The sequence below is a fragment of the Lacerta agilis genome, chromosome 14 (genome assembly GCF_009819535.1).
Source record: "Lacerta agilis isolate rLacAgi1 chromosome 14, rLacAgi1.pri, whole genome shotgun sequence".
NCBI lineage: Eukaryota > Metazoa > Chordata > Lepidosauria > Squamata > Lacertidae > Lacerta > Lacerta agilis.
The window spans coordinates 16,008,319-16,034,311 of NC_046325.1; the positions used below are offsets into that span (position 1 = coordinate 16,008,319).

A 25,993-nucleotide genomic window follows, 5' to 3' on the forward strand; every position below is an offset into this window, starting at 1 on the left:
CACTTTCTACTTTCCTTATCTGTCTTTCAGTTAAAGTTACTGAGGGCTGTGAGGTTTTTTTGGTGGGTAGGGGGCTTCTACTTTAAAAAAAAAAAAAAAGTCAGAGACACTGTAGAACCTGTGGAGTTTTGGAGAGGTGGGGATTGGAGCATGACCTCATCAAACACCCAACTCACATTCTCCCCCCCCTCCAAATCCAGTCTCTCTCTCTCTCTCTCTCTCTCTCTCTCTCTCTCTTCCACACACACACACACACACCTTAAAAATCCATCTTAAAGGGACAGCGCACAGCATTGCAGAGAATATGTGTCATCCTGGGCCGCCCACTTCAAAACGCAAGGTTAACTCAGAGGAGTTTTTCCTGTGCCCTATGGGGTTTTTTTTTCTTCTTCTTTCTCTCTTTCTTGGATTTTTTTTTTTTTTTTGAATGGAAAAGTGTGTGAGTCAAGATGTGTCACCATTTGAAAAAAAAAAAAACACACGCGCCTAGACAAGAGCCGGGGTGTATATAAAGACCAATTTGTAAGTGATGTAAAACACACACATGCACATATACAAATACTGAACAGTTAAAAGCTGGTCTGGGCAACTTTTTACAAAATTAATTTTCTGTTGTCCTTTTACCCTTTTTTATTTAAAAAAAAGCTTTTTTAAAAAAGAAAAAAACTGAACAAGGGGCAATCTGGGAGATTATACATTTTTTTAAAAAAATAGTTGTGCCTGGTTTTGTTTTGTTATTATTTATTTATTTATCTATTTATTTATTTATCTGCCGGAGAGGCTATTGCCATCTTGCACCTTTTTTTGTGTGTGTGTACGTGTGAACTCATCTACCTCAAAGGACCGAACCTCCTGCAAAAGGCAGAGAACAGGTGTGGTGTGGAGGAAATTTGCAACCCAAAGAAAACTCTTTTTTTTTAAAAGGAAAAATCCCACAAAACAAGCAACTTCCAAATTAAACCTTGCAAGAATAACACCAAACTAAAAACCAAAGGAGGACTTTTTTTTTCCTTTTCAAGAGGAGGGAATTTTAACTCAGGGAAAAGAAACCCTCACATCGTCTCCAAAACATGAAAAGTAAGTTTCTCTCTCTCTCTCTCTCTCTCCCGCCCAGTGTTATGAATTAAATATATAATATGTATATTATGCTGTTTAAAACAATTTCCCACTGAGCTGTTGAAGACGTCTGTCTTAACAGCACCATCTATCTTGAAATGTACATATTGACAGATAATGTATGTTCCTCGTTCACTTCACATGATTTATGATCTCATAAATTCAAGGTTATTGCTTTTTGTGGGACGGTCGATTTTTGTCTTAGATACATAGATGTTTCCCTTAACCTTTGCTTATAGCCAGAACTTTCTGAGTCCTTGTTCCTTAGGATGTACAAATATCTCTTTGTGGGGTTGGGAGGTTTGGGGAAAGAGGGATACAATTCTAAGTCTAGCTAGCTAAGTACGAATCAATCTGTGCCTTGCAGATCTACATACTTATGTATCCCAGGAAGCTGTGTATCTTCTCTGCTGGGAAGATCAGCCACTTTCCTTCAGCCTCCTTCCACATGCTCTTCTGCTTAGCCTTTTTTTTAGCCTTAAAACATCCTGGAGGCAATCTAGGCTACTGAACCCAAGTTATCCATTAATGTTAATGTGTCTACTCTGAGTAGGACTAGCCTTGATATCCAAGGGGGGGGGGGAATTAAGCACTCTCGCTGATTCACCTTAACGTTGGCTGAACTGTGTCCATTTTTCTTTATGCACAGATCTCACTTATCAGAGAATTATATCGTAGAAGGGACCTCAAGGGTCATCTAGTCCAACCCCCTGCAATGCGGGGGTTGGACTAATCTTTGTGGGGCTCAAACCTTTGAACCTGGGAGCACAAGTCTCATGCTCTTCTGTCGGAGCTACTCCGTACTCTTTTCTTTTGAGTAGGTCTGTTCCTTCTTGGGTAGATGGAATTTAGGCTACTCCTCCACTCTTTCTTCCTTTCTTTCTCTTTCTCTCCCCTCTCTCCCCCACCCACCCAAAATACATATTTGTCTATGGGGGGGGCTGCTGCTGCCCCTCCATGACTCACTTAGTCAGCATCACAGTCTTGCAGTCCAATTCCATGGAAGTTTGATCAGAACTAAGTCCAAGGTGAGCATGCCTAGGATTGCAGTCCTAATAATACATTTAACCTGGAAACAACAAAGTGATTTCCAAGGAAAGGGCTTTTAAGACCAAGGTGCAAGTGCAAGAGAGAATAGAGAAACAAAAGACTGCAAAAGGCAAAAGGAGGGAACCAACAAGTGATATGTTAAGGGTGCTGGGAAATGTAGTTTTGCGAGGGATGGACGAAGTTCCAGGGATTCCTTTTTGTGTGTAGGTGTGTGCTTTCAGTGTGTGGCATCTATGCAGTCCCCCGCATCACAAACATGGCTCATTCTAAACCACTTTTTTTGTATGGCTGAACAGCCTCTCAAACCAATGGGCTCTAGCAGGATGATTTGGACTGGTGGGAGAACCAGGTTCAAAACCCTCATTAGTCCTAGAACTTTGTCCAGTCATGTGCCAGGCTAACCTAGCCTCACCTATTGTAAAGACAAAATGGGAATAATACTGTATATTGGAAGTAGGGTAAGATGATGAGATAAAGTCCTTCCACCTTCTAATTGCATTCTCTTATCAACTCATCTCCCCACTAATAGATTTCCCCATGCATTTTTACCCCCTTCTCTCAGATGTCCTCCCTCCCCCCCCCCGTGCATTACGTGAACCAGCTGCTTAGCATCAGAGAATCATACAGTTGAAAGGGATCCCAAGGATCATCTAGTCCAACCCCTGCGATGCTCTAACCCAGTGTTTCCCAAACTTGCGTCTCCAGCTGTTTTTGGACTACAATTCCCTTCATCCCTGACCGCTGGTTTTGCTAGCTAGGTATGATGGGATTTGTAGTTCAAAAATAGCTAGAGGCGCAAGTTTGGGAAACACTGCTCTAACCACTGAGCTAACTGCCTAGTTCACAGCCGCAGCACTTCCTTTGCTGGCTCTTCATTCAAATATGGGGCCAGGACCTATTTTCACATGCCACATCCATTAAGCTTCATGATTCGGGACAGGCAAAGGGAAGTAGCTTTTCACACAGCAGCAGCACATAGTTAAACTATGAAATTGGCCCTAACAGGATGTGGCGATGGCCAGCAGCTTTGGATGACTTTAAAGCGGGGCTGGGTTTAGACAAATGGATGGAGGATAAGGATTTTGCTGGCTGCAACCCACGATGGCTTTGCATCCTCTCCAGTATCAGAGGCAGGATGCTTCCGAGTGCCGGTTGCTGAGGATCACAAGCAAGAGAATATTGCTGCCTATTGATTCCCATAATAAGCCACTAGTTGGCCACTCTGAGAACAGAATGCTGATTGGACGGGCCTTTGGTGTCCTCCGGCAGGGCTCTTAGCCTTATTCTTTGGAGTGCTGCAGGAAGCAGAAGTGTGAATTTGAACACTGTAAAAGCAACAGCCTGCAAAGAACTTCACCACAGCACCATGCAGTTGCTGCCAAATGTGCTATTTCCCTAATCCCCAAATTAGGGATCCATGCAACTGCAAAAATATCTGAATCGGCTTCCTAGGTGGACCAGCTACATTTAAGGATAAGTACCTGTGCCAATGCTGTGCCAATGCTGTCAATGTTGTGTTGACACTGGGACTTGCCATGAAATCTGGCCAGATCAGATATTGCTGAAATGGTAGGAACTGCTCCTGAGCAGAGGCAGAATGCAGAGGCCTTTATTGTAGATGGTATGAATGTATTATTATACCATGATGATGATGATGATGATGATGATGATGACGACGACATCCTTTTTGAGTGCTTTAAACTGCTTCATGTAGGCCCCCCCCCCCCATAATTTGTCCAGCAATCTGGTAAATAGGCCAGTACACCACTGTTTCCGAAAACCACCTAGTACTGTAAGTTCATGCGTATGGTGGGATTTGAGCTGGCAACTTAAACTTGCTCGTCCTTTAGCCACTTCACTACACTAGAAATGAGGATGTGGTGCCAGGGAATAAAATAGTATTACAAAAAAAAGACAAAAGGAGCTGCGTTTGTCCATAAGGAAAATAATAATCCCATGGTTGGTCAATACCTTTATTAGGACCAGTTCATTTTGTGACATTTTGGTTGGTCCTAAATCAAATAAAGGTATTGCCCGACAGGATTTTGGAATTGTTTCTTTCCTCTCTGACCCTGTTTGGTAGGGACATCTCTCACCGGAACCTAATTTTCCTGGTTGCCCCTCGCTGCCTTGGTTTCCCCCTCCTTTGACCTTCTCAAGACCCTGGCAGGGCTTATTATTTAGGCATATAAAGCTGTTTCCAGCTATAGGGCTTTTCAGATTACTTTTCTGGAATGTTACATATCAACTGTATTGGACAAGCTGCTTCTTAGAGAATCCTAGATGTTTATACCTTTTTAAAGGGAGATTTCTAATGCAGCATCCCTAGATCTTATAAACATCTGCTTGGGATAAACACTGTAACTCCCCGATCCTAAACGCACTGGGCTCGGTCTCACGTGCATTTATTTTGCTTGATTACTATATACTTGGTGACTGAACTGCCTCCATTGAAAAGCATTGGTTCAGGGGGCATGAAAGTTCTATCAGCTGCTATAACTGTGATTTGTGATGTTCCCTTTATACACGCAAGGAGTCATCCATCATCTTCCTCTTGAAGAAAGGCATAAGTGCTTTCCCCATTAACCTGGAAATAAAAGCTGACTCATACATACATACATACATACATGCATGCATTGCTCAATATGTCATCACTTGTTTGTTCAACACAGAGTACATGCAGCTGAATTGTGTGAACAGGCTCCATGGAGAAACACTGTGCTGAGCAAATGAGCATCCCCTGTTGTGGCTGTTGGAGCCATGGTAAAAGGTAAAGGTAAAGGGACCCCTGACCATCAGGTCCAGTCGTGTCCGACTCTGGGGTTGCGGCGCTCATCTCGCTCTATAGGCCGAGGGAGCCGGCGTTTGTCCGTAGACAGCTTCCGGGTCATGTGGCCAGCATGACAAAGCCGCTTTCTGGCGAACCAGGGCAGCGCACGGAAACGCCGTTTACCTTCCCGCCGGAGCGGTCCCTATTTATCTACTTGCACTTTGACGTGCTTTCGAACTGCTAGGTGGGCAGGAGCCATGGTACAGGTCGTCAAATGGTGGATGTGCATGTGTGAATCAGCCAGGAACCCCCAACTGTTGTGATGAAATTCTATTTCATTCAAAGCAATATGTTTGGCTTTAGGTGGACAGGAAGCGTAGCTTAGTGGTAGACCACATGATCTGCAGGCATCCCCAGCCCCTCAGATCTCCAGTTAAAAGGACTTAAGGCAACAGATGGCATGAAAGACCTCTCTGCCTGAGACCTTGGGGAACTACAGCCAATAGCAGACAAACCTAGGCTAGGTGGTCTGCTTCCAACCACCTTTTCTTGCAGAGAACCCCCAAGCACAACTTACACCCATATCTATGGGCTGCGTTCAATTAAGACTCATTAAAATTTATTTGCCTAAGTTCATCTTCTTCATTTATGTCAACTTTGAGCGGGACTGACATTAGATAGAACCTCATTACAGATTACAGTGCTTCGTTGTTCTGAAAATGACACTGTTTTTGCATGTTGGTTGTGCAGACCCGAGTACCCTTCAGTCTTCATTCCTGGTAAACAGCATTTTCCTTGCTTTCACACTGGAATGTCGAAAATGCTGGACTTGCAGCAGCATAATCCTGCATATGTTTACTTGGAAATAAATCTCACCACCTTCAGTGGGGCTCACTTCCTGGTAAATGGGTTTGGAGATTGCAGCTGAATGGACATTCTTGCCCTGCAACCAGTTCCAGTTAAACGTTGCCCATAGTTGTATGACAACGCTAGGTGCCTCTTCCCAGTACCAGTGCCATTTTGAAAAGTTGAAAATGTACCCTGCTATTTCAGAAAGTGGGTTTGCTATTGGCACATTATTTTTATTGGAATTAAATGCTGGATGTGCCCATATTACCATGCTTTTGCTCAACCAGTGTTGCTTCAGTCAAACTATTGCTCAGTGATCATCAGCATTCTTCAGTCTTGGGTCTCCAGATGTTGTCAGACTACAGCTCCCATCATCACTGGCCATTGGCTGACATAGATGGGAGTTGTAGTCCAACAACATATTACGACCAATGGGTGAAGAACACTGAGCTTGCTGTAGGTTGCTAAGCAGTTTGAAAGAGAAAGTGGCAAATAGTCCTCGGAAGAGAGTGCAGCTACTTCTGTCCTCTTGGGCAGAAATAGTCAGACTAGCCCAAACCCTCTTTTATTTTGACCTCCCCAGAATTCCTTTTCATTTTGTGTGCATGATGATTTGTGCTCATAGAAAAGCATGGATGTTTGAAAAGAGATGCGTGAATGACAACCCTTGATTTTCACACACCCCCTCCCCCCAGGGGTTTCTCCCTATTCTTTCCCCACCTCCTTTAGAGACTACAGCACTAACAACCTTGAACCCAGCATTTCCTAGGAATAGTAAGACACCCTGCCAGAAGTCACTGCAGTTTCGATGCACCATTTTGATTCAAAGTGGCATCTGATTGTATCTAAATATACACAGTTGTATCCTGCCCCTTGATTTCAGTAACCCCCATATAAAACTTAGTTACAATGCACAGAGGACGATCAGCTTTCCAAAATACATATAGTAGATGCATGTGTGTGGTGGTATATGTATTTTATACTTGATCACCTGTGACCCAGTATTTCCTAATAATAAATCTTAGATCTACCTTCGTACAGTCTTAAACCCATTTTGGTTGAGGTGATGGGAGTTTTGAGTCCAACAGGGAGTTTTGAGTCCAACAATACCCAGAGGGCAACAGGTTCCTCATTCCTGCCATGCAGACAGAAAAACATCCCATCCTGATTTATTTTTTAAAAAGTCACACTTAAGTCGTTTATTTGTTTATTTGTTTTCTGGCACCAGCTGTCTGCATCTAGCCATTGTTACTGAACATTTATGGACATTTTTAGTGGGCACAGTGTTTTTACAATCCTTATCTCATTTAGCCTCACAACAACCCTGGGAGGTAGGTAAGATGATGGCTGCCTCAGAAGGTTGTTTACCAATGAATGAGCTCAGGACCGTTAAGCAATTTGTGCGTTACAAGTGCTCTATAAACATTAAGCAATATTTCAAGATGAAGGGCAAACCTTTATGGGGAGACAGTGTCAGCAGGCATCAAATTTTGCAGAGCGAGGCAAATGAAGAACAGCCATAGCCAAGCAGACTCAGATGAGAAACAGGGCGATACTTTTTAAATTTAATAGCAGGGACGAAAATGAAGCAATTAAATGGCCGTGGAATTAGGTGGTTGCCTCAGGCAACAGGTTTGCAGGATATAAAACTTGAGTTTGGGGGTCAACGCAGCGAAGTGAATTTAACAAGTGTTCTTGGTCATAATATAATATATGGATTCGTGTTTTATCATTGTTTTGTCCAATAGGCGATGCAAAGTTAACATCCTTTGCTTATAGTGACTTTGCTTTACAACTGTTATTCACCTTTGCTGGTTCTGTTTTCCAAGCCATGGGCTAATTTGTATGAGTTGGGGGATCTCAAAAGATGCATCCTTCAACAACAACAACACCCCCCAACTCATTTACTGTAATCTGCCTTAGTTTGATTTGCTTGATTCTCTACTCAGCCCCTACCCCTCCCACACCCTGCCCAGTGTTGTATTCTTGTCCTGGTCTACACATGGAAGCAGAATGCTGTTTTTGACTGCCCCTCCATATGAAAACTCACTGCAAATGTTCAGGGGAGAGGGAGGGGGAGCCCAAAACCGTATGCATGGAAGATAAACGTTCTGGCTCAGGCATCTCCCTGCTGTACCTTGTTTCCTGCTTACGAGGATAGCGTTTCTCTCCCCCCCCCCATGGGAGCATTTGGAAATGTGGCTTCCTGCCTGCAACCTGAAGTGGTCAAGTCCATTCTGCCACCTCAGCAAGCATTCTACCACCACCTCAACCTCGCCTGGCTCTGCTGCGTGTGTAGACCAGCCCTAGAAATATGTGTGATAAGAGAACAAGAGTCTCCAAATTCCTTGGAGTGCTTTTTCATAAATTCAGTTGTCTGCTCGGGGCTGACTTTAATGGTTCTTTTCTGGGCCTGCCTTCTTCACCTCTGCCCCCACCCCATCAGCCTGCATTGGACACACTTTGCATGGAGGAGGTCCCAGGTTCAATCCCTGGCTTCTCCAATGATGATCCCTCTCTGAAACCCTAGAGAGTCATTGCCAGTTAGGGTAGGCCAGGAGGGGGGACTCGTTGTGCTCCAGATGTGGCTGGACTGCAACTCCCATTGTTCCTGGCTGTTGACCATGCTGGGTGGGGCTGATGGGAGTTGGAGTCCCAACAAGATTTGGAGCAGAAGCCACAGGTTCCCCATCCCTGGCGTGCAGCTAGAGGAGCCATCCATGGAGCCAGAGGGGCCAGTGGTCTGACTTAGTAGAAGTCAGGTTGCATTGCACATGCACACTTATTGTCCTCTCCTTCCAGCACCAGTGGGGAGCGAGGTTTCTCCTAGATGGTTCTAGGCATGTTCACCACATGCATAAGCTTCCTGGAGCGATTGCGAGAGGGCAGTCACGTGTGTCCAAGATGCGCATGCGGTATTACCATCCTGTGGGCAGATTTCTTTTTAAAAGTTCAAAAAAGAGGGAAGAACACCTGTACAAAATCTCCTGCCTTTTGATGTGGTGGGCCAGACTATACAGTGGTGCCCCGCTAGACAAAAATAATTCGTTCTGTGAAAATTTTCGTCTAGCGGGTTTTTCGTCTAGCGAAGCGGCAATGACAGCCACGCTTTCGCTAGACGGAAAAAAAAAAGACAGATTTTTTTTGTCTTGCAAGGCAGCCCCATAGACAAATTCGTCTTGCGGGGCAGCCTTCCGCTAGACCAGTGTTTTTCAACCACTGTTCCGCGGCACACTAGTGTGCCGCGAGATGTTGCCTGGTGTGCCGTGACTTAAAAAGTGGGCAGCGAAGAGAGTGTGACAAAAACCCACCCCGGGATCTGCTCAAAGGACCAGCTGTGCCTCCCTCCACTGTGACGAGATTGAATGGAGTGGGAGAGGAGACGGCAAGCCGCTCGGAGCAGGGAGCCGCCGCTCAGCCAAGCCCGCGCGCCAAGGGCGCTATAAATAGGCGAAAAACCCGCCCCCCCAGCCAGCCAGTGAGCGAGGCCTGCCTGCTCGGCGTGCCCGATTTGCAGCGGGCAGGCAGGGACCCCTGTTGCCTGCTGGCTGTGCGCAACAAGACGGGCTTTCGCCGAGCGAGGCGGCGCTGACTCAGCCTGGGCCGAAGGAAGCGCAGGGCAATGGCGCTCAGCACCCCCCGAGAGGCAGCTGGGCCTGCCCGAGCCCCCGAGCCCGGCGGCGCCGCCGCCACGGCAGCACCAGGCGGAGGACGAGGCCGACCTCGACCCCGACCCGCAGCAGCAGCTGAGCGGCCTGGAGCCCGACGCCGGCGAGGGGATCCCGCTGCACTCGCCGTGGACCTTCTGGCTCGACAAGTAAGTGCGGAGCTGCCGGCACACCAGGTGGGGAAGGCGAGCGGCAGCGGGAGGAGGAGGAGGAGCTTGCGGCCTGGAGCTCGCCTCTCCTGCGCCGGTAGGGTGGTAAAAGGCGCGCTTGAATGAGGCGGCAGCGACGGGGGTGGGCAGCGTAGGACTGGCCTTTGTTCGCCGCCGCCTCCTCTCCTGCTCTGCTCGCTCCTTCCCCGTCCCCACGGCGAATTAATTCCCTTCTCCGCCGAGGGCAACGAAAAGGGGGGGTCTGTTCTCCAGCCCCACAGATTGCTTCACTATGCTTAAGTATTTTATAATTTTTCATATTTCTGTTTACTTACTATTTCATAATAAAGTAATTATAAAATACTTTCTTTGTGTTTATTTGATTCCTATTCAAGAGAATTACTTTATATATAGTCAATATAGGCACAGAGTTAAATTTTTTAACATTTTCTAATGGTGGTGTGCCTCGAGATTTTTTTCATGTAACAAGTGTGCCTTTGCCCAAAAAAGGTTGAAAAACACTGCGCTAGACGAATACCTTCGTCTAGCGAGTTTTTCGTCTTGCGAGGCATTCGTCTAGCGGGGCACCACTGTATTTTGAAAAAAGAAAAGGAACGAATTCCTATGCCCCACAAATAACCCAGAGATGCATTTTAAATAAAAGGACACATTCTACTCATGTAAAAACACGCTGATTCCCGGACCATCCGCAGGTCGGATTGGGAAGGTGATTGGGCCGCATCCGGCCCCCAGGCCTTAGGTTGCCTACCCCTGCTCTGGCTGTTTACCCACTGTCAGCTTAAAATGCAACAAGGCCATTTCTTCCCCGCTGCGTTTCAGATCATATTTGCATGTGGCCGTACCAATCAGTATCCTTGGGTGTATTAAAAAGGCTCCCAAATTGAGAAAAAGGGCAACCTAGCTGTGCTTTAAGCCAATAACATGAATGCAGCTTTACATTTTCAAATTGGACGAGGGGACTCTTTGAGGTACAGTAGTCTCAGTAAAGTACAGGATGGAAGTGGATTGTGGGTGATGTCATGTATACAGTGGAACCCCGGGTTACGTACTCCCCATGTTGCGGACGTTCGAGTTGCGAATGCCCACAACCCGGAAGTGTTTCCGGAATGTGCATGATCCCCGGATGCGCAGAAGTGTTCTGCGCACTTCGCGCATGCGCAGAAGTGCTCAAATCACGCTTTTTGGGTTTTTTGGGTTTTTCCCATGCGTTCGTGATACACCCGCATTACGTACCGTGACCCAGAACGGATTGCTTACGTAACCCGGGGTATCACTGTACAAAGCATCACAAACCAGCTACCTGGATGCAGAGTGAATGGGGATGAGTACACGGCTCAAGTATCATCTGTCCCGTGAACCAAATCCATGAATTTAACACATTGCCCAAAAGTCTTCTGCAGTTGGGTCAGATATTATGAAATTGACTGAACCTGTACATTTGACCCCATGAAAAGATCAAAAGCCCAAGTGCATTTTATAGCAATGAGAGCAGCCAGTCCAATAAAAGATATCACTCTTTCTCTGCCTGGCTTCCTCTCAGTGTGGTGTAGTGGTTAAGAGCAGTGGACTCATAATCTGGTGAACTGGGTTGGATTCCCTGCTCCTCCACATGCAGCTGCTGGGTGACCTTGGGCTAGTCACACTTCTCTGAAGTCTCTCAGCCTCACTCACCTCACAGAGGGTTTGTTGTGGGGGAGGAAGGGAAAAGGAGATTGTTAGCTGCTTTGAGACTCCTTAGGGTAGTGATAAAGCGGGATATCAAATCCAAACTCCTCCTCCTCCTCCTCCTCCTCCTCTTCTTCTTCTTCTTCTTCTTCTTCTTCTTCTTCTTTCTGCCAGATAGTTTTAGGATCTGCCCTTTCCATGTGTTTTTTTGGCAAACAGTTGCAGACTTTAAAGTGCCTTTGAGCTAAGTTGACCTAAATCAGGAGTCGACAAGGTTTACCTCGCCTGGGCCAGTTCACTCCAGCAGAGATCCCTCTGTGGGCCAGATTGTGCGTGTGCGACCCCGATTTCCAGCATCTGCGTCTGCGCAGATGCGATTTCCGGCACCGTGGAAGAGAGTCCCCACGCCGCGCCGGTTTAGCACAGCGCACAGGGACTCACCGAGTGGGCGGCTCAGTTTGGGGGAGGCTCGTGGGCCAGTTAAACGACCCCTGTGGCCGCTTGTGGCCCATGGCCTTAGCTTGCCTACCCCGACCTAAATTGTGTTAACAGCAGCCCCATGCATGGGGGAGAATGAGGAGCTTAACTCCTGATGTTACGGACTGCATGTTTGATAGAGACACATGTCTCTGTGGCCGTGCATTTACATATCTGATACCCATATGTAGTTTAATTTTGAAATTTTGGGTGTGCAAAACATGAATGGGCATAACTGCTTGTGAGCAATGTTGCCATTTCTCCATGTGCTGGTTTAGTTCAGTTGTTGTGTGTTCCTTCCTCTGAGCTACAGGTAGGCAGCTATGTTTAGCTTCTTAATGACAGTTGGATGTCTTTGTGTGTGTAGCTATTGCTGTTGTTATTGCATAGCTGTTCGTCTGTGTGTAAGAGCTTAGACACATGTTTCTCTATGTCCCTATATGGGTGCTTCCAGATATTTTTTTTATTTGGGGGGGGGGCTGTCTTATATCACAAACAGGTTGCTCAGATCTGTTTTTTGTGTGTGTCAATGTTTGTCATGCTAGCCTCCCCACATTCCCATATTTTAGCCCACCGTACATGCCATACCTTGAAAGCACATGACTTCTCCAAAGAATCCTGGGAGCTGTAGTTCATTCAGAGATCTGGGAATTTTAGCTATGTGATGAATGAACTACAGTTCCCAGGATTCTTGGGGAGCAATAATGTGCTTTAAATGTGTGGTTCCAGAGACACTCTTGTATACTCTGCATTCAGTGCACTCCCACTGTTGATTTGAGAAGTGGTGTACACATGATGTTAGCCAAAATCCTTATCTGTCCTGTCATATCTCATTAAATGCCGTGTTTTGATGCATTTCCCCTGCGAACCAACTTCAATCAGAATTGAGGAAAGGAGCGACCTGGCTGCATTTTAGACCAGTAAAGTGTACACAGCATCAGTCATGAATGCTCATTGCTTTTCTGCTGTTTGCCACCCACACCAGTAGATGGCTCTTTACCAGAGGTGCCTGGAGTTATTTCTTGTCCTGCCCCTCTATCGCTTCTCTCCGCCACTACTTTCCCCTCTTGCTGCCTTCTACTGTCCTGGGCACACAGACCTTTCTATAGAAAATTTTCCTAGGAAGTGGATAAGACCAAATTTTACCACCCTTAGTTATCATGTTTCTCAATTGGCAAAACAGAGGCTTGTGCTTTTGGGTGGGAGGTACACAATATTCATTTCTAGTTTGGTTTGGGGTTTTGTTTTTTAATACTGAGCTTGTGCAAGAGTGAAATTTACCTGACTAAGACTTGCACAAGAGTGATGAAGAGGCCTTGCGCAAGATCTCTGTATTAAAACAAGAAGAAGAAGAAGAAGAAGAAGAAGAAGAAGAAGAAGAAGAAGAAGAAGAAGAAGAAGAAGAAGAAGAAGAAGAAGAAGAAGAAGCCCCATCTGTGTACTGCAGTTTCAATCTGCCATGCACTATGTGGAGATCTTGAGAGAACAGCTCACCTTTACAGTGTTGTTAAGATTCTGCATATGGCGGTTAGTGCAAATAGGTACACTTGTAGTGTTTGGGCTGCAGCAAACAAAATTGCTAGGTTGTGCTCAGGTGAGGAGCAAATAGAAGTCGTAGGGGTGTGGCATTAGAGGCCCGTCCATTGAAATACCACCACACGTGACAAACCAAACACCCTGCAAAAAAAAAAAAATGCACCAATGAGCTTCAATGGCAGCAGCAAATGCTGATTTATAATGGGTTGTTTTTGTTTATCAGATTTTCCACAATATGGAGAAATCCAAATTAAATGCAAAAAAGAGAGATGTGCTAGATTGTTATTTTGATGCTAAAAATGTCAGGTGGACGCTGCCCAAAACTTGAGTGCATGAGCAGCACCAATTCTACAATAAGCTCCCATCTAGAAGCATCCCTGTCTTTTATTTTTGGCTAATAGGTTTTCCTGCTCTTGTGTGTTTGTGTTTGGATGTATACCCAAAATGCATGGCTGTGTCTATGCATCTGGTGCATGCTTGTGCATGCAGCCACATGAGCATCCGTCGAGGTGAGGTGTGTGAGCAACTGCACACACGGTTGTGTGTGTGAGGTGTGTTTGTGTTGGGTCGCCTGCTGCTGCTGCAACCACCAGTATAGCTCTCCTAACTAGCTGCACCTCTCACGCTTCCCCTTCTTTGAGCCAGTTTACGAGGCTTCATCCTGCCAAGCCAGGGCTGTAAATCCCAGAGCTGTGAAACCAACCGCCACCTGGGGGACTACATGGTCCGTCACGTGACGCCGGCTTGTTCTGTCTGCTGCAGCTCAATTCTTGTCTCTGTTCTGGCTGGGAAGAATTTCAGGGAAAAATTTCCAGCAAAATCTAAGGCTGCTTACACACCATGCATTTAAAGCACCTGACTCCCCCTCCCCCCAAAAAATAATAATAATGGGAACTGTAGTATGTTAATGGTTCTGGGAACCATAGCTCTGTGAGGCACAAGGACTGTCCAGTGTCCACTTTATATCTTGTTTTCCTGGGAACTTGCTCAGAACCTCCATTGTGGCACTTGATGGGAAAACCTCCCAGACAGATTAGCACCGGGGGTCTCTGGCCAAAAAGCAGCTGAGAAATAAAACTCGCGACTACCCATCCTTTCCTTTATCCAAGTGCCTGTTCGAGCGTCGCCAGTCTTTACATTTTTAACCTGAACCAGTAGCATGTTTTAGGGGCTCAGCTACCAAAGCAAAAACATTGCAGGCAACAGAAATGTCTTTTCAACCATGCTCTCCGAGGAGTGGGGGCTTGCTGCCTTTGCCACCATGTGCCACACAACAGCACCGTCTGTTGATCTGCCCGTCAACCCATCCCAGCCCATGTGCAACTTGCTCAGCTGTCTAACCCTTGCATGGCATCCATTTTCATGCACACTTACCTATCGGTCCCCTTAACCCGCTCTATAACTTCATCTCTCTCTCTCTTTCCCATCGTTCCCCCTCCTTGCGTGTGCCCTCCCGCCTATTGATCATCAGAGACAGCTGCCGCAATATTTATGCATGAGTCTCTGTGGCGGGCCCAGAAATGTATCACCCAGTGGGTTTAGCACCGTGTGTCACCTTCATTGATCTTTCGGCTTCGCTCACTCGCAACAAGAGGAACTGGAGCGGGTTCAAGGGTCAGTGGTTTTAAAGGCCGAGTTGGTTGAGGAAAGGCTGTTTAACAGAGTTCCAGTCTCAGTGCTTTACGAGGCAGTGGGCGGTGGGAGAACTTCTCCAGCCGCTGGCTTCTGAGTTTGCAGAGTAAACACGAAACCTGACCAGGTCCTTGGGCGAGTTTACCCAGTGGCCTCTTTTTCTCTCTGGTATCTTGTTTGTTTTCAAGTTCTTTCTAGCTCACCTTTCGTCGCAATAAAGCCAAATACTCCAATCGAGCAGCTAGCAAAGCCGTAAAGCATGAAGGAAAACAATTACAGCACATGGTGTCAATATGATGACATAAGAAAACACAGTGACATAAGGAAAGAGGAGCTGCCTTGGCTGGCAGTCAGTCCAAGGCTCCTCTGGTCCAAGATATATTCTTCACTTCGTGGAGGGAGGCTGCATGTGGACCCACAGACACATTCAGTATCTCTGGAATTGGATTATGTGAATCAGCCTCAGTGTATAATCAAGGATTCTATCCTTGCGATAACGACCAATGCTATCTATGTTGCTTTCGTTCCATCTTTTAATTGATCCTGATGTAATTACTTCCCATTTTGCCTCTGTTTCTTCTTCTTCTTCTTCTTCTTCTTCTTCTTCTTCTTCTTCTTCTTCTTCTTCCTTCTGCATCTTTGTGGCTGCAAAGTCTGTTGGCCATATATTGAGGCCAAGAAAGCAAGCTTTTGCAGGAGGAAATGGACACACCTGCCTTGTTCACCAGGCCATCTAGTGCCCAACCATAGCCCAGTGGCAGAGCACTTGCTTGATGTGCAGAAGGTTTCAGGTTCAATCCCTGGCATCTCCTATTAACAAAACCCAGCAGGGAACAAATAATGTGGAAGGTATTTTTTCACCTGAGACACCGCCCGGAAAAAGCTGCTACCAGTGAAAGGAGACGATCTTGGCCTAGAGGGACAAAAGCCTAACTTGGTACTGGGCCCCTTACAATACTTGTTGTCTAATTCTGGGCAGCAGAAGCTCTCTGGCTGGAGGGAAGTCTTCCCCTCAGCCCAGCTGGCTGAAAGCCCTTTTAAGTGCAGATGCCCCAGGACCAAGCCTGGGCTCTTGTGCATGCATAAACTGTGCTCTACCACTTAGCTTGAAATTGGAGGGCATACAGTGCAGGCTGTTAAGGGGCAGGCAGGCTGGATGGATGGATGGATGGGAATTCAGGGGCAGGCAACATCCTGGTTTTATTTATATTTTTAAAAAGGTGCTTTAAGCCTTCCTGGAACCACACCCTTCCCTAATGCCGGCTGAATGAGAGCTTGCCTCCTGTTCCTCTGTGTCAGAAGAAACAGGGTTCTACGCCCATAGGTGTGAGGTTGCCAGCTTTCCCCCCCGGCAGGACCCTTGCATGATAGGAAGAGCTTCACCGATTAAATTCTGGCCTGCCCTATCTCTTTGCCCAGGCTGGCTTTGGAAAATGGCCACCTTGTAAAGCCTCTGGTACCTGTAAGGGTTAGCTCCCGGGGTGGGGTGCCTAGATCCTCCCTTTATGTCTGCCATCCAGGCAGACAAGAGACATGATTGGAGTTCAGGACATGCCCCAGTTAGGCAAAAGGGGTGGTGGTGGTTGGTTGCAAGGCAGGACTGGGAAGATGGGGCTATGGCTAGGGGAGAGGCTCAAAGGCCACATAGAGAGAAGCCCCCTGTGTCAACAGAAGGGGGAATTATGCCAGGTATGACCTCTCCAATCAAACGCAATGGGGAAAGTTACATGGTGGGATTCTTGCCAACATGTTAAAAATGAGGGTAGGCTGTTTCCCCCCCCCCTCTATTACTGAAGGGATGAACTGACCAAGTATGAATAGAGGAGCACAGCAGAGCAATTCCAGTCAAGGCACCTCGCAATGCCAAGCATCTACTCACAAGTAAACCCCATTGAGTTCAGTAGGGCTTATACCCAAAGAAGCAGGCCAGGGGCTTTGCTTTCAGCCCCCTTCAAATCCTTTTAGCAGGATGTGGGGCAGAATGAAATAGCTACTTTGAAATCAGATGTCCGTTCTGCCCATGTTGGTATTGTAACAATTGCATTTTAGGCTTCCGGTGTGAAGCTGGGCATAAACCCACTGCCAGAATGAAGCAACATTCAGTGATTCTGCTGGAGGATGGAATGAAACCAGGGCTGCCAACTAACTACTTGGCCCAATCATATTCTTTTCACATCCGCTCGATACACAGCAATCAGCAGGTGAAGCTTTTTGCAGCATAGGGATAAGTGTTAGGTAGGCCTTGGTCCTTGCTGCAGATCTAGCTCTGTTAGAAGCACAGTAGTAGGGGGAATTGTTGTTGTTTAGTCGTTCAGTCGTGTCCGACTCTTCGTGACCCCATGGACCAGAGCACGCCAGGCACGCCTATCCTTCACTGCCTCTCGCAGTTTGGCCAAACTCATGTTAGTAGTAGGGGGAATAGGGCCCAGTAAACGAAAGAAAAAAAGAAAAGAGTTGGCTACCAACCAACCCTACATGTCTTCGTAAAGAGTCGGCTTCTGTGAAAACCCAGCGAAGGATCCATGATTTTATAGCCACGCTCCTAACAAATTGACCTACTTGGTTGCACTGGCAAACTGGTAGATGGTTTCGGTTCTGGGAGGCGAGGGGGAACCCTTTGAAATCCAGACTTGATTCCCCAGCTCCTGGCAAAGGGAAAATATGCAGTTTGCTCTCTAAGACAACACAGGATGGCTTTTCCATGAAAACACCTTGACTCACCCCCTCCTTTACCCCTCCCTCCTGCAACAGCATCACTATTTCCGAATACCGACGGCTTCTTTTTTCCTTACCTCACGGCAAAGGCGCCGGGATGACTCTGTCGCAGGGCAGGAATTCCCTAACCCAACCAACCCCTCCTTCCCCATCCTGCCTGCCAACCAGCTGTATGCTCAGAACTCTTGCCAGGAGCCTTCCAGGGGCACCTCTGGGCCATTCCTTGTTCCCCTCCGAATTCCCTCTGCAGCCAAGCCAAGGCATTTCCACACACGACGTTGAAAAGTTGCAGCACCATCCTCTCTCTTCTCCTGCCCCACACCACCCATGCCCACCCTGCAGGCATAAAACCTACATTGGCCAAGCTGCACATTTCGTGTTGTTTTTTATTTTTATTTTGTCTGCCCTGCAGAAACTGCATCTGCACATGTGGGCAGGGGGCAGATCTACTATGAAACTAATGAAGTTTAAACTTCCAGGCCCCTAATCCCAGAGGGCCCCCAGAAGCAAATTTGGCCCACATTGCTTGAAGTTCTGGAGTCTAGTAGAACCAATTTGAGGCGCACAACTCAAATGGTTTAATTGTTTGTTGTTTATATTTCACCAGTCCCAAAATTTGAGATGTTGAAAAGGTAAAGTGTTGCAGTACAGCATTTTTTTGGTGATGTGTCATGGAACAGCCCCATTGGAGAGGATAACAGTGGTTACCCAGACCTTCCTGCTGTTTGAGAAGGGGGCCCTATAATAGTCCAAGCTTCAGGGCCCCCAAAATGTAGGTCCGCCATTGTATGTGGATAATTAGCAACGGGGGTGGTCAGAAGCCAGGGGTGAACTACAGTTGCCAGGATTCTTGGGGAGAAGCTTTAAATATATGGTGTGAATGTGACCACTTGGAACATCTAAAACACACGGGTGGGGAACCTGTTGCCGAGGTCCCATTTGCAATATCTCAATGAGACTTTTGCAGTACTAAGCCCCTTAGAATCACCTTTATTGCCCACACAGAGACACCTCTGTGAAATGGGACTAATTTAGTACCACTACATCATAGGGCTTGTTCTGAGGATGAATGAACACAATTGAGAACATGAAGGTTTTTGGACGAAGGGTTGTCTGTGCTCTTAGCCACAGGGATCAGACCACCCAAAGCCCTGGAGACAAAGCAGTTTAAAAAAAAGGAAAAGAAAGCATTGCAAGAAAATATTATTCAAGTATTAAGCAGCACATGTTTTCCGACGCTTCCTCTCTCTCGCCCAGTGAAAAAATGGGAAGAAGGAGTGGGTGGTTGAATTACAGAAGAAAGAATGTGTACAAAAATACATTTTATCCCACAGCCAGAAAGTCCGTCTGTCCAACATTCAGCTCCACAAATATTTTAAGGAAGTGGGCAAGAGGTCAAGGCTGGATGGCAGGCAGGGTAGGGCATGATTTGAACCCATAACCTTTGGTATTGTAAGTGGCTTCTGAGGAAAAGAAGAGAAGAAGGGCGTACTTGCTAACAGAATCAAGATTTCGGGGACACTGTTGTAAATTCTTCCAGCAAACCCACCCAATAATCTCCAGACACACACCTGCTCCCTGAACCACCAGGCTTCCCCTTCGCTGATAGATCCCAGACACCTTGGCTCTTAATCTCCCACTTTAAGATAATAGAACACCTGGTCTGCATATGCAACAGGATGAGGTGGTAGTGTCCTGAGGTGGGAGACTGGACTGTACCACCTCAGGCTGCAGCTGGGGAGAATGTTTTTTAACCCATCATAAGTAAACACACAAAGCACTTTACTGCTGTCTGTGTTATTTCTATTTTAATTGCGTAAGTTTCGAAAATGCAGCTATATGATGATGATGATGATGATGAAAGGTTGTTCCTGACTGAACTTCTTTCTCCTTGCAAGTGTTTTATCTTCCTCTCTTCCCCAAGTTTAAAGGCCAGGCCTTCGTCGTCCTTCTAACCACGATCTTCATTGCTTTCTCACTTTCTCTGCAGCATGCTTGTGTCAGGTCTTAGTGGTGCTGCTGAGTCTGTGTGAGGCCCTGTGGGCAGCACCGGGCCCCCGTCCAAAGCCTACAGACTTCCGAGCCGAATTCGATTCCATTGTCCATATGGCGAGGAACCTGCTGAGTGACACCAAGAACCTCTTCAACCACTTTGTAAGTCAAGCGGCCAACTTGAAGCTGCTTTAGAACAAATCAGACTATTGGCCCACTTAACTCCAGCGCTGTCTGCTCTGCCTGGGAAAGGCTTGCCAAAAATCTGCCACCAGCATTTCCTGTGAGCTGGAAATGCCAGAGATTGAACCCCAGGACCTTCCACACAAAAAGCAGGTGCTTTGCTGCTGCTGAGCTATAGCCTGCCAAAGATGTGAGCTTTGGGTGACTTCTAAATGAAGTGGCAGCACATTGGTTTTTGTTTGTTTGTTTGTTTGTTTTTTGCCTCCTGACCCAAATGAGACAGATTCAGAAAATGGCTATTTGGGAACCTTCCTTCTGTTTCCCACTTCGGGGGGGGGGGGGAGAGAATCTTCCTAAGAGATCTTAGGAAAAAATATGATATTTTGTCTTGTTGTTTTGAAAATAAAACAAATAGGAGGGCATATCCTCCCCCTGCCCTGCCCTCAGTTTATTATTTATTGGTTGACGTTCCTGTTCAGTTGCACTATTTTGTGGTCTGATTCCCGCCGTTCCTCTTCCCTGTACAGAAAAACCGCTACCCAGCAGAAGGAGAACACAAGCTAGAAACGCTGCCTGTGTTGTCCATGACTGCGGTGGAACTTGCCAACATCCAGGTAAAAGAGGCTTCCTCTTCCCTCTTCTCCCATCGCCCCACCACCACCACCACCACCACCCACAGGAAGACCAGTTGGTTCTCCTTTGCACCACAGCTTTTTGCCTTAAGCAAAATCTCTCATAGTGGCTACTTTATGGAATACAGGCTTCCCATGGCTGGTCTTGCAGTAGCTGCAGTTTCCCCACTCTTAGTAGGTTCTAGGTTTCTTGCCAGGTTTTGTGGCTCCAACTCCCTCACACAGACAGCTTGAGATGACTCCTGGGCTGCGTACACATCATACAGCCACGATTTGTACACGCTGTACATTTAAAGCACGTGGCTTGTCCCAAAGAACCCTGGGGACTGCAGTTTGCTAAGGGTGCTGGGAAACGTTGCTCTGTTAACTACAGGGTTGACTACAGTTCCCAGGGGAAGCCGGGTGCATTTAACTGTGTGGCGTCCAACTTCTCTTGGCACGATCCCCATTTAACGGAGCTGTTTCTCGGTTCCCCTCTGCAGCTCCAAAATGGCTCCCTGTCTCCAATGGTGCACCCAGGTTTTCTATGTGGGCAGAGGAGGGGAAGAAACTTGCCTTATCAGATCTTTGGTCCTTCTAGTTCAGTACTGTCTGCACTGATTGGCAGTGGCTCCCAGGGTTTCAAGATAAGCAATCTCTCCTGCCCTACCTGGAGATGCAGATGATTGAACCTGGGATCTTCCCCATGCTAAGCAGATGCTATAACCACTGAGCCACGGGCCCTTTCCCTAATATCTTTCCAGAATATGTGCAGATAAGGCAGCCTCTGCAGGTGGCCTGCTTTCCCACCCCACCAAAGTTATTTCTCTTACAGCCCCTCTCTGTCATGCTCCTCTCTCCTCCTCCTCCTGCAGGTCTCTGTGGGTCTGGCTCGGCTCAGTTCTGACTTGCAGTGCTACCAACGCCACTTTGAGTGGCTGCGGAGGGCAGCCCCGCTGCTGCTGCGGCCCATGGAGCATGACATCACCACAGTGCACAGCCGGCTGGAACGCCTCCTCAAAAGACTGGAGCACCTGGTAAGGCTTTGAGAGGAAGGAACAAATCCTGGAGGGTGGTCCCGATTGTGTGGGGTTGACTAGATGCGCTTGCAAGGTCCCTTCTGGCTCTATGATCGCTTCCAGGCTGTGACTGCTTTTGGGTGGGATTCACTGCTTTTGGGCAAAATCAGGTGGTGAGGTCTTGCACAGCAAACTTGCTTCCCCAAAAGATCTGACTTTTTGCTGTAAGGAAAGTGATGGGGAAAATGGACTGGGAAGCCTGAGGTGATCCTTGCTTTGTCACCTTAGGAACATAGGAAGTCGCCCCATCATCAGAAATAGGGAGGGGCTACCTTGGGGCTTCTGTCCTTGCTCCAGAGTGTCACAACTCATCTGCTTGTCTGCTTCTCCCTCAGATGACCAAGCTCAGCCTCTCGCGACCCAACGACCCTCTGCCAACCCTGCCAGCCCACGGCACCCACTGGTCTGTGGTTCAGGCAGGACACGCCATCGTCCACTCATTTCACCTCTACCTGGACTGGGCATCTCGCGTGCTGGTTCTGATCCGGAACAAGCTGTGAACGGCAAAGAAACTGAACCACCACGGGTATTTTGGAAAGCCTTCTCACGGACCTGGAACTCTTAGATGCTGCTTCAGCAATACCGGTGGAGGAGGGTGCAAGGAAGGAAAGAAAGTCTATGAAACAGGGCGCCCCCGGATTCCTCTTCTGGGGGGTGCTGCAAGGGGGGGTGCCGAGACCTATGGCCCACTCACACACCCTTCCTACTCGGTGGGGGGTGCATCGTGAAACAAAAAGTGACTTCCCTTTCCCTTGGAAGGACTCAATTCTCCCTCATTCTCCCCCAAGGCTTGGGGAAATGGTGTGGGGAAAGGGGGGCTTCCCCTTCTTCCAAGGACATATTTGCCCTCTCCTGCTCCCTGTTAATGGAACACTATAATCTGTATGATAAGCATTGATCTGTGTCAAGTATTGGAGACCCCTTGTAGGTATAGTCGTGGTGGATATTCTGCCCAAAAAGCACTTTGCCCACCACGATTGTTCTTTCCCCGCCACTAGATTGTGTGCTGCAATCTAGGGCACCCTACCATCTTGTGCCCCATAGGTCTGGGCAGTGCCCCCAGGGAACTGAGAAGTGTGCGTGAGAAGATGCTGCAGTTCTGTAGGCCGAGGAGGGGAGGAGAGGATTCATTGAAGGCGGGAGGCTTGACCTCTCATTGGCAGCCATCCTGATTTCATCAATAGCCCCTGCCAGTTCCTGTCCCTTGTCCAACTGCAGTCTAGTTCCACCCCAAAACTGTGGCCACAATCTAGCACAGAATCAATGGTTTTCAGCATTCCTCATACAGGGTGTCACTGCACCACACACATATGGATTAATAGGGTAAGTCAGGGTGGTTGCTGTTGTCTTTTTAAAGATGATAACTGTTTTAAAGATAAGATAGCATAAAGGGCGTTGGGACGCAACATTTAAAGGGGGCATCATTCCCCATTCTCACACAGCGAGGCAATACCATGCGTGTCTTGTCTAAAAGCAAATGACGTTTGCTTTCCCCCCCTTCAAAACTATTGTTACATATATACAGATTTATACAGATTTCATCAATTAATTATAGCTGATGATCAATCAAATCTCAGAAACAGAAAAGCTTTTTAGGAGTTTGAGGCACCTTTTCCCCGAAGAGATGTTCTTGTAGTCAGTAGTTGCTTTAGGCAGTAACGAGTCTTACCTTTTGTTTTAACAATATGCAAAAAAAAAAAAAAATCACACATAAAACAAGCCATGTTTTTGTTCAAAAACAATTTCATTGGGAAGGAAAGTCAGAAAGCTGAGATTGTGAAATTAATTCTCATGCTCCTGAAAAAAACAAGGAATCGTCAAAAGTTCAAGGCAGATTTGTTTACCAGCAGCGCCCTCTGTTGGATCATTTTTGTCAGACCAGCCAATACTGTTGTCGCAGTGGGATACAAAAAAAGGACCAGTTTTTTATTTTTTGTTTTAAAAAAAAACAATTTCACCATCAAAATAGTTTTGGAATAAAGACTATTAACCCAATGTGTATCCTTCTGAATGTACCCATTTGAATTTTGGCCGAACAGTTCTATAAAATGCATTGATCATAGAATCGTGGAATTGTAGAGCTGGAAGGGACAGAGGGTCATGCAACCCCCAGTAATGCAGGAATCTCAGCAAGAAAATACATTACAGACGACGATCCATCTGCTTAAAAACCTCCAAGAATGGAGAGTCCCATCACCTCCTGAGGAAGTCTCTTCCACAGTCAAATAGCTCTTACTGTCAGAAAGTTCTTCCTGATGTTTAGTCGGAATCTCCTTTCTTGTAACTTGGATCCATTGGTTTGGGTCCTACCCTTCGGAGCAGGAGAAAACAAGCTTGCTTCGTCCTCATGACAGCCCCAGGCTGAACATATCCAACTCCCTCAACCGTTCCTCATAAGGCCTGTTTCCCAGACCCTTGATCATCTTGGTCCCCCTCCTCTGCACACGTTCCAGCTTGTCAATGTCCTCCTTAAATTGTGGTGTCCAGAACCATAGCTGTCAACCCTCCCTGCTGTTCCCCGCCGCTATATACATAGCTGTCAACCCACCCTGCTGTTTCCCAATGCTATAATAAGGGAATTTCCTGCAAAAAAAAAGGAAAAGGTTGACAGCTATGCCCAGAACTGGACTCGGAACTCCAGGTGTGGTCTGACCAAAACAGAATAGAGCAGTACTATTTTTGATGGAGAAGTTCATCCCATTCTTGATACCCCTTCATGGCTGTAGTTAACCCTCCCCACTCCTGTTTCAGGTATTTATCATGAGCCCTTCATTGCTCCTCAGTATTTATAAAGCCATTAGGTTTCTTCCTTGTAAGTTATTATTATTTTTTAATTTATTATCTGTTACAAGTCTGGTTCATTTTATTATTAATTATTATTATTATTTTATTATTATTATTGTCATCATTGTGTTTATTATTATTATTATGATATTTTATGAATGTTATTTTATTTTGAGCATCTTCCAAGTATTTATTGACCGGCTCCTCTCTCTCTCTTTCTTTCTTTATCTATCTATCTCTCCCTCTCTCTTTTCCCTTTTTTGTAATAAAAAAGATTTTTAAAAAAGATGGGGGGGAATAAATTTGAAATAAAAAAATTAAATGGATAAAAACGAAAGAGCTGTGTTTTTAATATGAGAAATGATCTAAAACATATAATTCAATTGTCACCCATATAACAACTATTATTCAGACAAACAGCCAACGGCGGTTTCCGAACCCGGCACTTTGGAGCTGCAAGTGGGAGAGAAGCTATTTCAAAGCAGAGCACCCAGCTACAATAGCACTTTACCTGCCATGCCACCAGGGTTGTTTTCCTCAGCGAGCCTGGAAGCCGCAGAGCTTTGGGCTTCTAGGCTGAACTTCCAGCCTGCATCCAGGCAGCTCATCTTAAGGGCCAATTCCTGTCCCCAAAACCCCATAAAACGCTGGTCTTGGAGCTTGCTTCCCACAATCCACACCACACATTTGAATTACTGTGCTATATACCACAGTCATGGCTTCCCCCAAGGAATGCCGTGTGCTGCCATTTGTTAAGGGAGCTGCAATTCCCAGAGAAGACCAATTATTAAACCACTCTGGGAATTGCAACTTTCTTCATGGGTGGAATGGTCCAGCGGCACAGGTTCCCCTCCCCATGTGGCACTTTAGTGAGTTAGTTAGCTATTACAATTTATATACCACCTTTAATCTTCCAAGCAGTACATGGTTCTCCCTGTTTCAGCCTCACAACAACCCTGTGAGGTAGCTTAGGCTAAGAGGCTGTGACTGGCCTGTGAATTGAGCTTCATGGCCGAGCGGGGATTCGAACCGTCGCCTCCCAAGTGTCCTCCTTCCCACCTTTGCCTCCGTTGGGCCTAGAAAGCAGGGCTTGATGGATTTACTCTCCCCTCTTCCCTCCAGCTTTATAAAACGAAGCAGACTGACACTGATTAACCCTTTAATTTATTTAATCAACCAGAAATTTACAACTCTTGATCTTCTCATTCCCCACACATGGGGAGATTATATGAAGCAAAGCCGATGAGATAAATCAGGAGAGCTGCAGACGGGTTTTGGGGGGAAGGCATGTGAGGTGGGGACAATGTTGAGGGGCCATGGCTGCCCAGAGCCTTGTAAAGGAGCCATGACAGTTCAGTGCCTGGTTGAAATGGGTAATGTGAAAACAGGGCAAGGCAAGACCTATTTTACTACTCAAACATATTGTACACGCCACATACATAAAGACACTTGGGCCTCGCTCGCTGACATCCCCTCAGGATGTGGGGAGGGTATCAGAGTTGTTAGGGTGCTTTCACAACAGAGAAAGCTGGGGTTTAGTATATTATACATGTGCTCCACGCCTTGGTTATTGGAAAAAAGTCTGAAGTCCTTATGACACTAGCTCAAAACGCCTCCTGACAGCAGTGAGAGAATAAGCCTGCTACACATGTGCCACAAAACAGGGAGCTGCAGAAGTTTCTGCTGACCTTGGGAT

At 46.7% G+C, this 25,993-nt stretch overlaps 1 protein-coding gene across 1 annotated transcript; it reads left to right on the top strand.

The window, feature by feature from the left end:
* Positions 1 to 788: 788 nt before the first annotated feature.
* Positions 789 to 22,216, top strand: IL11 (interleukin 11). Its single transcript, XM_033171047.1, has 5 exons — positions 789 to 1,077; positions 19,639 to 19,802; positions 20,351 to 20,437; positions 21,310 to 21,471; positions 21,849 to 22,216. The coding sequence occupies exons 1-5, from the start codon at positions 1,071 to 1,073 to the stop codon at positions 22,011 to 22,013; spliced, it is 585 nt and encodes a 194-aa protein (XP_033026938.1). The 5' UTR covers positions 789 to 1,070; the 3' UTR covers positions 22,014 to 22,216.
* Positions 22,217 to 25,993: the final 3,777 nt, after the last annotated feature.

What these genes read in the sequence shown, in the direction of transcription:
- IL11 (XM_033171047.1), top strand. An exon ending in AGAACCTCTTCAACCACTTT is followed by an intron (nt 19,803 to 20,350) that starts GTAAGTCAAGCG and finishes TTCCCTGTACAG; the next exon opens with AAAAACCGCTACCCAGCAGA. An exon ending in TCAAAAGACTGGAGCACCTG is followed by an intron (nt 21,472 to 21,848) that starts GTAAGGCTTTGA and finishes CTTCTCCCTCAG; the next exon opens with ATGACCAAGCTCAGCCTCTC.